We start from the raw sequence: 13983 nt of genomic DNA on the forward strand, positions 1-13983 counted from the left end.
AAATTTAAAATCTGAGACCAGAAAAATAAAACACATTAGACAAATTGGAAGATTAAGTTGAGGAAATCTCCCAGAAAGTACAGCAAGAAGACATAGCGGGAAATTACAAGAAAAGGTAAGAAAATTAGAGAACCAGTCCTGGAGAACCTAACATCTGGATAACAGGAATTCTAGAAGGAGAACAGATGAGAAATCATTAAAAAAACAGTTCAAGAAAACTTCCCTGAACTAAAGCACAAGGTTTTCAAATTGAAAGATCCTTCCAAGCACCTGGTACAAGGGATGAAAATGGACCCTTACCAGGAACAAAACATTGGGACAACGGAATGCTATAAGCTTCATGAAAGATACAAACTAGTTGTATACACAAAAAGAACAGAATGGTATCTGACTTCCAAGTCAGCCTGGAAGTTATAAGCAAGAACGTTTTTCAGACTTCCCAGCAGCAACACTAGAAGCTTAATGCCTTCAAAATTGGGCCTGAAGGCTACTCAAGAATCCTATACCCTGTCAAAGTAGTAATCGAGTGTAAGGGTACAATAACATTTTCAAACATGCAAGGTCTCAAAATATTTACCTTTCATTTTTCCTTTTCAAAAGCTACTTGAGAGGATGTGCTTCACTAATATGTGGCAGTAAACCAAGAAAAACGGAAATAATGGGACTTAACTGGAAACAGATCTGACATAAGAGACAAAGAGAATCTCTAGGACACTGATGGAAGATAATAGCTATGAACCAGTACAGATTAAAGCAGATCAAGATGTCAGGATTTATGCACAAAAATATTTCCTATATTGATCAAGTGTCGTCACTTGATTTTAGTGTACTGCCTAAAATTCCTGCATCTTTACTGTAAACAAATGGACTTCTCAACTTTCCTCATCTGTCTATAGGCTATTGGGTTATAATTTTTTGTCCCTTTTCCTAGTTCTTTGGTTTTCCACACTCTAAACCAATTTCAAATTAAATTTTCAAATTTTCATCTAGTTCAATATTTTTAAAAAATTAAATTGGGTCTAAACTTAGAATACATTTTTGTTTGAAAGGTAACCACACTAAACTCAGAATTGAGTTCAGGAAAAAAAAAATGTCTTAAAAACTAGAACTATTTTTTATTACTCCTTTTTGAGCTAGTGTTCCCATCTTGGTTCCAAGGCCTCCCCTCCCCTTGGCAGCCGAATGTATACCTTTGCTAAGGATAGAATTAGTTTTCACTCTTGGAGACTCCCAGCCCCCCTTCCACCAGGTAGACGATCAGGGCTAGGTAACCCGATCAGGGCTAGGTAACCCGATCAGGGCTAGGTAACCCGTATCAAAGTTAACTCCCTTTTTCTCTAGAAAAAACAATTGGCCCATCATGCCTAGGAGAATCCAAAGGGCTGTTTCAGACTTTGCAGCTCAGTTTTGTTTTGTTTTGTTTTTCAAATTAAATTCTTGCCCAGCACAATCTCTTCTGGCCTGAATAAGCCAAGTCTACCTACTTTCCAGGTTTCCTTTTCTTATGGCTCCACTCTTAACTAGAAGAAAAGTCTTCCAACTCCTTCAGGTTTCTATTCCCTCCTGTCTGTATTTGTATTGAAGGAGTAAAAAGGATTTGTGGAAACAAAGTTTCACCTGGAAGAGTTTGCCAAAACCTTCCCCATAGGAGAGCTTCTCTCCCTTTCTCATTCAAATGATGGCACAGTGCTTCACGGAGCTGTTCACGGAGCTGTATTCCTCAGGCTCTTTTGCCCACCTTCTGGCTCATAATGGTAAATTATTTGCCAGAAATTAAACATAAATAAATGTTGTAGGTAAAGACGTGAAAGTTGGCCCTTTAGGGGCATGAAATCAAAGATAATAATAACAAAAACAACAGCTGAATTCTATTGTGATATGTTTCTCTTAATATATAATTTACAAATAAGTTACAAACTGTATAGTAGCATTTCATATAAAATATACACTTCCATCCTACTTGTGTAAAGTTGAATAGCATAAAGAGATACCTATGTGTATGAAAATGTCCTCATTTTGTTCCTAGCATTTTTAAGTCACACAAATGAACCCCCTGTCCCCACAAGGGTATACAGAGGAATTCTCTTGATGGATCACAACCGAAATTCCACCGATGACTGAGGGTTCTTTTGCATGGCTCTAATTTCAACTTGATAAGCTAATTTCATGAACAGGCATTTGCTACAGATTTATAATATTTTTTTTCTACACTTATTAACCCCACATTGACAGAGAATTTCTTTCTCAGGCATAGTCCCAGCTTCATAACCATAATCCCATGTTAGTTCTGTTCTTGCTTTCACATACCTAGAAAGTAGAAATTAAAAAAGTCATAAATTACCCTGAATAACTACCAATAAATCAAACTTGATTATATCAATTTTCATATTAACATTAACCAACCTAAAAATGTGATTTATTCTCTCTGACACCCACCAATTAGGAATGCTCTTTTATTAAGAACAGTCATTTGAGTTTTATTTCAAATCTACTAAGATCCTAAGTAAGAAGCAACCTGTCAATATCCATGAGGAAGGACATGTGTTTTGCACACAATAGAACCCAGTGATGTGATACGGCCTGCAGTGTGTTTATCTCCTGAATTGAACTGAGTGAGACCTGCCATCCTTACCCCTTTCAGGCATTAATTCTAAGAGGAAATAAGAATTAAAATTTCTGTTTAAAATTATGTTGATTAGGAAGTTTGGGAAAACTGAATATTCTAGGGTACCAGATATTAGGGGCTACAGCACATATCTTTTTGTTTTTCTTTTTTTCCCTATTCCAATATCCAGTTTGTTTCTTCCATTGTTATTTTTAAAGTAACAATTTTCAAATTAAATTATATAAAAAAATTTCAAACCTGTTGCTGAAGAATGCCACCAATGGAAAATTCCTGTCATGTGTTTCTACAAAAACATTCTGTACCAAAAGATTTGGACAACAACTATGCTGTTACAAAAAAAAAAAAAAAAAAGATAAAAACAGGTTAGATATAGCATAAAGTTTCATGACGTGTTCTTTGAAGCATTAGACTATCTTCTGTCTCTAACACAGCTCACTTATTTTTGTTTCTTTCCTTATTTTGTTGACTAATATGTAAAATATCATTTAATGTGTAAAATATAATAGTCACTACAATCCTGTTAATAGTAGGAACCCATTCAGAGAAGCCAGTTCCGACATTCATATCTTGCTGGTAGAAATGCAAAATGGTATAAACCCCTACAGAAGATAATTTGTCAATATTAACCTTTATTATAAATGCATTTATCCTTTGATTCAGCAATCTCATATCTGACAATGTGTTCTACAGAAACATCTGCACATGTATCTATGTGTAAGATTATTCACTGAGCAGTTTTTAACAGTAAAAGTTTAGAAACAACCTAAATGCCTATCTAAAGAGAATTGGTTAAATAAACTCTGCTATATCCACACAATGGAATTCAATGCAGCTAAAACAAAAACAAAAGAATTAGGAGCTCTCACTGTGTACTGACATGGAAAGATCCCCAGGGTATATTGTTAGTTTAAAAAATATGGTATAGGACAGTGAATACACTATGCTATCTTTTATGTAAGAAAGGGGGAGAAATAAGAACACATATTTATATACTTGTATTTGCATAAAGAAACACTATAATAAAAATGATTTAACTATAGAAGGTGTAGTGGGGGCAGGGTAAATGGAGGCAGAGTACTTCTCAAGGTATGTTTCTTTCTTTAACAAAAAAGTTTACTATGCAGACTGTATACAACCTGAGTTTTACATCATAGTTAAACGGGCCCTTTCGAAAGGGGAAATTGCTTATATTTCTTTTTCTGCTGAATACAACCATTATTTATCCTCGTTCCAAGGCTTCTAAACACTGATATTATTTCCTTCTATTATCAGCATTCTAATATTGTTCTGTTGGCTACTTGTGGCCATCTCCACACATTCATCTATTACCAGGTTCATAAAAGAATCAAATTCCCATAATACTCCTTGGACATATCTGCCACCATTTCATTTCAGTGATAACTTCCTGTTCATACATATTAAAATTTGGGCTGATAGGCTTTACTCATGGTGCCTACTCGGCAGGCTCAGAGCTACCTTGAAACAATTGTTTAGCTGTATGTATGTATGTATGTATGGCTTTTTATTTTCTTTCAATTTTTAAATCATGTAACTGTATTATCTATGTAGAAAATTAAACTGAAAAAAAGAAAGAAAAAGAGAATAAAAGGAAGGAAGGAGGGATAAGGGGGGGGGAAGGAGGGAAGGAAGGGAAGAAAACCTAGTTTTTCTCCTACAAACAAGGGAGGGACCTGGCTGGTGTGCTGATTGGGACAGTTGAAACCAACCCAATCATTCTGGGGTAGCCACCATTCAACATAACTGATGGGAAATAAAGCCTCGACAGTCCTTTGCTGGGGATCCTCTTTAATGGATCTCCTGACATGTTTGGCAATAGTGTAGAAGTTAAAGTGGAACAGAGAACAGCAGTTGGGGGATAGAGGAAAGGAAGAGGGAATTCTATTCCCTGTTTACCAAGTATTCTCCTACCCAGAAGAGAGAAAAAGAAACAAGCTAAATTAGCAGATTCACCTAGCAAGAAAAAAGCTCTCTGGTTTTAAAGATTTTTTTGTCTTAAGAATATTTTCTCTTCTGGTGGCAGCTGAATTACATGTTAAGATTATCATAGCACATAAATTTCAAACAATTCAATTGTCACATTTTAAAGAGGAACTGAGCTTATCTTAAAGGTCACAGGAAATGCCGACGAGAATCATGGGCCGTGCATGCTGCCCTTCCTTCACCTTGATTTTAAGAGCAAAGTCAAGGCTGCCCATCCCACTAATGTTCATCCCATAGGAAGGGAAAAGAGCTCTGACACAGGTCAAAGAGAAGAGTGAAGGCCGCATCTAGGGGGCAGTGTGCTAGAGCAGACCTCTCCAAAGGACCTGTGGGGGGAGGGATTAGTGTCCTCATTCTCCTTCCAGGGCTCCTCTTCCTTCTCCGGGGTATGATCAGCAAGCACAGGGAGCCCAGCGATCAGGGAGGCATGCAGTAGGGTCCGGCTCAGCTCTCCGTCGGGTGGTTCAGGGCTTCCACATGGTCCAGTTCCCCCAAGACAGGAGGAACTAGTATAATGACATTGGGACTAGAGATTGACGGGGACTTTTCCCCCCTGTAGGATTCCTGGAACTATACATTCTTTGATAACCATGTATGACAGGAAGCAGGATAGGCTAAAAGTCTAATGGGAGAGCCACAAGGTAACTCCAATTCTACCCTACACAGGAGACATGACCAATAATACAAATCACTCTGCTCATTATGAAGATGACAGGAGTCGTCAGTATCAATTAACTTGAAAATCAGAGGAATCATAAATATTTCTTTACATAAATGAAAATAAATCTCATTACATATATCCCAAACATACACAACATATACATACACAAACATACACAGAAAATGATTATGGCTTGGGAATAAAAAAAGGAATAGGATAGTTAAATGCAACATTCTGATAAATGTACTTGTTTTCTACACTAACCCACTAAATCACTCAAAACTTACCAAGAGTAAGTAAAACATAAATACCGCCAATTGATTTTTTTGAACCGTCAGAGGCATTTCTGAGTAAGACCTATTATATAAGACTCAAAAGAGAAACTTGTTCTATGTATCCCACTGTGATTTTTGGAAGTAACAAATCTTGAAAATCAATAAATATAAATGATTTTCTCACATACCATTTCTTACCATTTTCTTAAGCAAATGTTTACTATGTGTTAGGTACTATTTAAGCACTTTATACGACACATATAATTCATTTAATCCTATGAGTCAGTTATTATTGTCCCCATATTACAGAGGTGAGCAATGAGGCATAAGAGGCCCAATACGATGCCCAAGGTCATACAGGGGGAATAGGCATTCCAATCCAGGTAGTCTGGCTTTAGAATCTGGTAATCTTATTTGCTTTGTGATTTTGTTAAGAAGCACAGAAAAAAAGTTGTTTAGAAAGGTGAATCTCAGGCCATACTCACATTAAGGAAGCGGCCCACATTCCCTTCTTTTGTGGCATCCAGTAAAAACACATTTCCTTTACTGAACTTCTTCAAAGAATCAGATGCAGTAGTCTTGGTTTCACTTGGCAACTGTTTATCACAAAAGGCCTGCTGGTTTTGACATGCTGGAGAGTTTTTCTCTTGGGCTTTTAGTATTTGAACCTGAAACTCCTTCAGAGCATTTCGATTATCCGATGTGGTTGCTTGGTTACATCCGCCTTCGGGTGGCGTTTCTTCTCTACATTTAGTTGTATCTATCACGTCTGATTCAATCCGCAGATTGTCCTCAGAATCTTCTACTTGTTTTGAGCTTGAGTCCACTAATAAACATTTTGGAAGGAATTGTCAGGAAATATAACTGGCTGAGCAACAGTGCTGAAATTAACAATACTAAAAAAATGCTAGTTGTTTTAATTATCACTAATTCTTACAATGTATTAAGGGTGACAGTACTCCAATTTTACAAATGGAAACTTTGAGCTTCTAAGGGGTTAGGGGACTCACCTGACCCACAATAATAATGAGGTACGGTCACAAACCCAGAAATGTCTGGCTCCAAAGTCTGCCTTCTTTCTACTGTGTCAGTGCCTTTTTATGAATCTACATGTTGCTTCTTCCTGTTACTATATTTAATCTCTACTCCTTACAAATTGACTGACCTCTCTTCAACTTTGGAATCTGCATTTAAGTATATTCTAAACAGCTCTTACAGTGAATGTTTAAGGACCATGCTAGGCCTTTCACATACCTATGAAAGGCCTGAGAAGACCCTGAAGTCACCCTCTACAGTAACTGTATTATCGTGGGCTTTGTACACATTAGTGTTTGGTGTTTCTGCTAGATGACCATTCAATAGTTATACTTTTACAAACAATAATACTTTAGAAGATGAACTACTTAATCATTTTTCTTATCCAATAATGAAAATAATTTTTGAGAGTACTCAAAAGTATGAATGCATGTCAAATAAGTAATTTATTTTAGAAAGCCACTTGTGCCACCTCAGTGGCAGAAATAAATTGTATCTCTCTAAACTTAATGTTCTTGATTCAATCATTACTATTGCTGGCTGCTGTTCCTACCGTGTTTCCCTGAAAATAAGACCGGGTCTTATATTAATTTTTGCTCCAAAAGACGCATTAGGGCTTATGTTCAAAGGATGTCATCCTGAAAAATCATGCTAGGGCTTATTTTCTGGTTAGGTCTTATTTTGGGGGAAACACGGTACATGTAATCATACTTTAATCACCGATTACTTGTGAGCCCTAACAGTACACAACTGATTTTTTTCAGAGCCTGCTATATACATTGTAGTGGTCAATGAAAATGACAAAAAGAACCAAAAGTGATAGCACTCATTATGATTCACATGTATCAAATGGTGAAGGAAACCATAATATGTCATCCTAAAATATGCCTCTTTGACATAAGAATTCTTTTGAGCTAAAGGCAATTAAGCAGCAAATGCAGGAAAAGCTCTCTGCTTCCCCCTGTCGGCCTAACAACAGGACATAAATGTACAAAGGTGTCTCCCCGCCTATCAGGAAGGACAAAAATTCATCACCAGAGACAACTTTTGCCCTTTATCATCCTGGAGACTGAACCAGAGAAAGCTACATAACACACTTTACTAAGTAGCCCGTATCTCCCATTGGTTTCCCATATATTTGCCTTCCCACAATTTGCCACTCCTAGAGACTCAAGGGTCTTTTCTCCTTGCCTTGTGATGCCTTTAAAATTTATTGTTCTTTGTCTAAGATTCTAGATAAGCTGGAATTCTAAGCTATCTCTTGCAGTTACTCATCTCTGAGTAGAGCAGCCCCCCTTATCCTTGGGGGATACATTCAAAGATCCCCAGTGGATGCCTGAAACTATGGATAGTACTGAACCCTAAAAATACTGTTTTTTCCATAGGTATATACATACCTATGATAAAGTTTAATTTATAAATTAGGTATAGAGATTAACAACTATAACTAATAATAAAATAGAACAATTATAACAACATACTGTAATAAAAATTATGTGACTGTTGTCTCTCAAAATATCTTATTGTACTGTGAGTGCAACTCACCCTACTTGTGATGATGTGAGATGATACAACGCCTGTTTGATGAGATGAAGTGAGGTGAGTGATGTGGACACTGTGCTGTAACATTAGGCTACCGTACGGTTTACTCGGACACAATCACTGCCAATACCAGACAGTCAATCTCCGACAGTCAATCTGATCACTGAGATGGCTACCAAGTGAGTAATGGGTGGGTATTACAGAGAGTGTGGATACCCTGGGCAAAGGGTGATTCATATCCTGGGTGGTATAGAGTGGGACTGTGTGAGATTTCATCATGCTACTCAGAATGGCATGCAACTGAAAACTTACGAATATTTTATTTCTGGAATTTTCCATTTAATATTTCTGGGCTGTGGTTAGCAGTGATAACTGAAACCGCGGAAAGTGAAACAGTGGATAAGGGGACTACCGTATGTCTCTGTGTTACATGTACATGGTAATAAACTTCTGTTTTTGTCTTATCAGTCGGGCTTTAGTCAGCCTAATTTACAGGGCCCCAACCAGACAACTTAAGATGGGTAGGGGAAGAGATTTTCCTCCCCTACAATGGTGAAATAATTATAACACATAAATGCTCTTTCTTCATAGACCTTTTCGATCGAGGAGGTGCCTTGCCTCCCTTAATCTCCACCCCTAAGACCAGGGGGGTAATTGGGAGTGCAGATACAAGGAAACTCAAAAGAAGAAGAGGTAATGGCTGATCAGTTCTTCCAAAAGGGTCATCTCTCAGCAATGTCTCCCCACTGAGGAATATACTGAAATTCAGAAGTATCAAAATCCAGTTTTGTCAAGTTGTAATATTAACTATGGAAAGACTACTAACACTGAAATACCAGCATTCAGGGTAGCAATATTTTCACTGTTTGCTGAGCATCTGTGGGGACAGAGCCAGGAGTGCAGTTTCCCGGCTCTTGGCCTCAGGTGGAAAGGTGCTGGCTCAGGTAGTAAATGGCTGTCAGCTGTGGCTAGTTGGCCGTCAGCTGTAACCAGTGAGCCATTGGCCACTAATATAACTGCCGTGGCTACACTAGCAGCGGATGGTGGCTAGCAAGTGCGGATTGCAGTTAGCAAGTGAGGTAGATTGGCAGAGAAGTGGCCAGCGGCCTGCTCCCTGTGTCTCCAACCCAGCCGCCAGTGAGACTACAGTGGTATGACTCCCCTATCCATGGCTCTGTGGGTGTTCCTTTTTGGCCTCACCATGTCCTGCGTTCTTGTGCAGGGAGCGGGACCAGAGACCCTGCATGACAGCATCCCCTGCAGCAGCGCTGCTGGAATACTGCAAGAGAATGCTGTCTTTATTTTTAAAGGAGCCCCAAACAAAAACTTAGGAAATGGCTGCTGCAGAAATGGTTCCTAAGTCACAGATAACACTGTGGTCCATGTAGACGAAGAGTTGTCAACCCCCCTCTTTCTTGCCATACATCAGGTCACTGGTGGTATCTAGACAAAGGGTCGGCAAACTTCTTAAGGGGCCAAATGATAAATATTTTAGGCTTTTTGGGGCCACATGGTCTCTGTCATGATTATTCAGCTCTGTTGCTATAGCATGAAAGCAGTTGGACATAATATGTAAATGAATGGAGTGCACCTCTATTCCAATACAACTTTATGGACACTGAATTATAATTTTATATCATTTGTAAGTGTCATGAAATACTGTTCATCTTCTCAATTCTTTTCAGTTATTAAAAAAGGTAAAAATCATCTTAGCTCATGGGCCATACATAAACAGGTGGTAGGACGGATTGGGCCCACAAACCATACATAGTTTGCCAACCCCTGTTTTAAATAAGCAGAAACTTTTGTGATGAATGTAGCATGTTTGTTTTGGAGTCTGAGAAAATGAGCCACAGTTATTGAGCAAGAGAGACAAAAATGCAGAGGAAGAAGGCATAATGAAACAAGGCCTACTTTTTGTTTCCCTGGCTTTAGAGTTCAGATGCACTTGGGTTGGTTTAAATCCATCATCTTCAGAGGTGACATATTCCGAGGAAGCAAATCCCTTAAAAGAAAACAAGGAAGATGTCTTTACTTTCTAGGTTAGGAAAAAGGATTTAGCAGTTAGGCCTCTTTCATCAAGAGTCAATCTTCCTAGGCTGTAGCTATACATTAGTTTTGAAAGCCTCCAAACTGCTGTCTGTCATAAGGAAACTTCGGAGTGATGGAGCCCTAGTGGGCGTCAGTAAGTCCAGCCATAAAGACTATAAAGACTGTCAAGACATTCTTTAGGCATTAAAATTCAAATATATTTGTTTATATCCCTCAATTCTGATATCAGATGATAAATTTGGCTTCAACTATAAGATGTGCAAAGATAAAAATACTCTTTGGCTAGTTTCTACTTCAAAAAAAAGGTTACAGGACTTGCCTATCTTTATGCATTGTAGACACTGCAGTCACTTTAAACAACTTTTAAAAAGGGGCATCTGCTTAGCACAATGCATGGCACTCAACTAACTGCTCAGTAAATGCTGACCATTATTATGATTCAAGTACTACATAAATGGTCAACATTTATTGAGCACTTAGTTGAATGTCAAGCAGGAAGCTACACAATGTTTCTGATGGTTATCTCCTTTAATCCCCTTAACTGATATAGATACTCTTATCCTCATTTTACAGATAAAGAAATGGAAGACATGGAGATGTCACCCAGCTAGTAAGCTGCAGAGGTGGAGGTCAAACCCAAGTCTATGTGATCCCAAGTCCCAATCTTTTCATAATTATGCAATACTGAGGAGGTTCCTACTGCAGGTTAGTAGGCAGAGGCTAAATTTGTACACTACCCAGGGCAGAGTTTTTATTTTTCATCAAGAAGCCCTAATGTGAGCTACTCTTACGTTTGCCTCTGTTCTTTTTCCTGCATCTTTCTCTGCTTCTAAGTTACAGTCTCTGACTAGTTATTCTTCTCAGTTGAGACTGAAAAATGTACCTTCAAAGGCTATCATACTGCTTTCTGGATGTTATTTCATTAGCTTGCATCTTTTCTTTTTCACACATCTCACGACCTTATCTCCTTAGCCTAAAGTACTCCATTCTTTTTCTTATTATTTTTCTTATTATTATCAACTCAAATACTTTAGCTTCTACAAATTCTCAGAACTGTACAGATCTCCGTCTCAGTGGAACCCACTGTCAGATCATGACTAACATTCTCCTTAAGAATCTAAGTTGGCTTATGGGATCAAAACCAGGAGCTCTTAACGCTGTGACCAAAGACTGAAGTTCTCCATAGGATACAGTAGTCACTCAATAGTGCTATGTTTTCCTGAGGAGATGTATAAGAAAAGAAAAACAAAAAGATTCTAAGTTGGGAACATCCAACCACCATGGAGGAGACTAAGTCAATGAAACCTGGTCTTAACACTTACAGTACAGCCATCCGAAACAGTAAAAAATTATTAAGTAACACAAATTATTAAGTAACACAAACAATATGAACTAAGTAAAACAGAAATGTGAGATGTTCTCAGAAGGATTAATGTTCTCAGAAGGGCCCCATCTCCATTTTGCAGTTTTTACCATCTTTTTCCCATTGGGTTGAATAATGGCTATCTTGGCTTTCGGACTTCTAATAACTGAATGATACGGAATTCTTGAAATAGTGTTACATTTCATTTCTCTGAAAAGGAAAAAAAAAAGTTATTCTCTTTATTAGACCTTGAAATACAGATATCAATCTTACGGAAATATCCATTAGAAATTAATCTAAATAATAACATCTATGCTTACCCTTCCAATAGAAGGAAATATAATCATATTTTAAAGTCAATTATATTTTGAAGTATGTTAAAAAAATGAAGAAAATCTATGAAATACTCTGGAAATAGAATGATGATAGAAAATAAAAAGAACTGCAAAGTATGACATCTATAAAGAACCTGATTAGAGTCATAAAGTTTTTAAAGGTAAAACTCCAGAAATGGAGCACTGAAGAAATAAAGTATGTTGGCTAGATTTTAAAATGTAAGTGTCCTAGATTTCTCAGTGTTAAACTTAAAACTGTGAATCAAGTTTCTATGTAGAAGATGTAAAGGAGTGGGAGGGGTGTGGTGGGGAGTAAGAAAGAGAGGAAAGAGAAAGAATCACTCTTAACCAATAACACAGATGCATCTTGATTGGGTTCCTAAGATCTTACTTACGTAACAGGCTGTTTTGGATTTTTATTGAACTTAGGTGGACACTCTTCAGTCTTAGCACTTCTAGGATTTGTTTCCAATTCTAATGGGATAACTTCAACCTCACAATCTGCAACTTCTATTTTTCTCTTTTTTGAAAACACATTTTTCATAATATTTCCTTCTTTTCTATTTTCATCAACAGCATCAGGTTTCTCGGTGTTAGATCTGCTTAATAATCTTCCTAACAGAAAAAAAGCAAAAAAGTTTAATGAGACAAAAGATAATATAGTAATTGCTATCCAACAGAAGGGCGTCTCCTATTCTGCTGTGTTACTAAAGAAACTCGTGAGGTGTACCTTATTCCAGGATGAAGACAAACACGTTAACTCATCCTAGAAACTACTGCAAGAAAAAAAATAAAGACCAGTAAGAGATTTCATATCGTCCAGTATATGAAAAAATATAGGGCACATAAAAAAAGCTCTCTTCTGTTTTTGGTATAATGTAAAACAGAAGAGATTTAGCTATAATATAAAATAAAAATATAGATCAGAAAGCAATCTAGAAAATTAGAGAGGTAAACACTAGAGCCTTAAAATTGCAGCTTTTGTGTCTAGTTAAAAATGTTTTATTTAAAACCAATACTTTTTATAAAGTGACCTATTTAAATCTGTGGTGATATGTGCCTATTGTTCTCATATTAAGTCCTCGTGTAACATTAAAATCTTAGTTTAAAGTTTATGCATTTTTTTTAAGGGACTCAAAATTACAGTTACCAGGTCAAAGTTACCACCTGGGTCAGAGATACCTTAGTTGCAATTTCTAGCCATACAGATAAAGCCAATGATACTTGCTGGACACTATTTGGCATTTTGCAGGCGGCTGACTTTCATCAAAGAGTTATTTTGAGAAATGAGAAAAATGTCTAGGTAAGTTGTGTAGTATGTGTGTCTGTAAGTGGTATGTGGCAGGGATCCTAGTGTGACTGTTCTGAATTCTGATCATTCTTGCCCTAACTGAAGTGAACCTGGCAATTCAGAAGGGTTCCTGTAGTCCCAGCTGCCTCACTGCAAAGACTCAGTCCGGTACATTTCCTTGGGACCAGCTCCAGAGCCATGTTCCCCAACCTTTCTCATTTCCTGGTGCACACAGAGAATGAGCCTTTTTGCCTGATACTCTAGGGTAAGTGATGAAGACTACTGGAGAAAGATGTGTCTGGACTCGGGGCTGTGGCCCCAAAGAATCAGTAAGTCTACGAGTGTAACACACTGATCGGGAAGTTTTGCTCAGAATGTGGGAAACTCTCTCGAGTCTTTGAAATGGAGTGAGCTGTCTAAAGTCACTGCTTGAATCAGTACATGCAGGTATTTATTACAAAATTAACATATTAAATTCTAATAGCTCCAAACAGTAAACAAAGTAATCTCTGACTGATAATCTTTACCTTAGCAAGTTGGTCATTTAGTTTTCCTATTTAAAGTTTTCTTATCTTACCCAAAGCTCCTGTAGCCATGAAGACAAAAAAAAAAGAAAAATGTGCCTCACACAATAACCCGTTTTATCTCTGGGCTTTTCTTTTCTGGAACCTCTATCTGGTACCTTCTGGGCATCTCATCCCGTCAGTACTGCACTTCCCAGTCATGCTCCTTCCTCTGATGCTTCCCTGTGTACTGTTGCTCTTCTCCTTGCTCTAAGATCTCAATGGCCTTAGCTAATAAG

General features: G+C 37.6%; 1 protein-coding gene and 1 non-coding gene across 4 annotated transcripts in view; one reads left to right on the top strand and one right to left on the bottom strand.

The window, feature by feature from the left end:
* Positions 1–1431: 1431 nt before the first annotated feature.
* SETDB2 (SET domain bifurcated histone lysine methyltransferase 2) overlaps positions 1432–13983 on the bottom strand; it is a 47478-nt gene continuing 34926 nt past the window's right edge. For all 3 annotated transcript variants that reach the window (XM_033105179.1, XM_033105178.1, XM_033105177.1), the window contains 6 exons: positions 12286–12505; positions 11666–11765; positions 10055–10145; positions 6049–6389; positions 2864–2952; positions 1432–2307 (listed from right to left, as the gene is read on the bottom strand). In XM_033105179.1, coding sequence (XP_032961070.1) covers positions 2190–2307; positions 2864–2952; positions 6049–6389; positions 10055–10145; positions 11666–11765; positions 12286–12505 — 959 coding nt within the window. In that variant the 3' untranslated portion in view covers positions 1432–2189. The remainder of the gene's footprint in view (positions 2308–2863; positions 2953–6048; positions 6390–10054; positions 10146–11665; positions 11766–12285; positions 12506–13983) is intronic.
* Positions 11305–11427, top strand: LOC117021863 (small nucleolar RNA SNORA25). Its single transcript, XR_004422948.1, has one exon. It is a non-coding gene; the product is annotated as a small nucleolar RNA SNORA25 (small nucleolar RNA).

This window comes from Rhinolophus ferrumequinum, chromosome 4 (assembly GCF_004115265.2).
Source record: "Rhinolophus ferrumequinum isolate MPI-CBG mRhiFer1 chromosome 4, mRhiFer1_v1.p, whole genome shotgun sequence".
NCBI lineage: Eukaryota > Metazoa > Chordata > Mammalia > Chiroptera > Rhinolophidae > Rhinolophus > Rhinolophus ferrumequinum.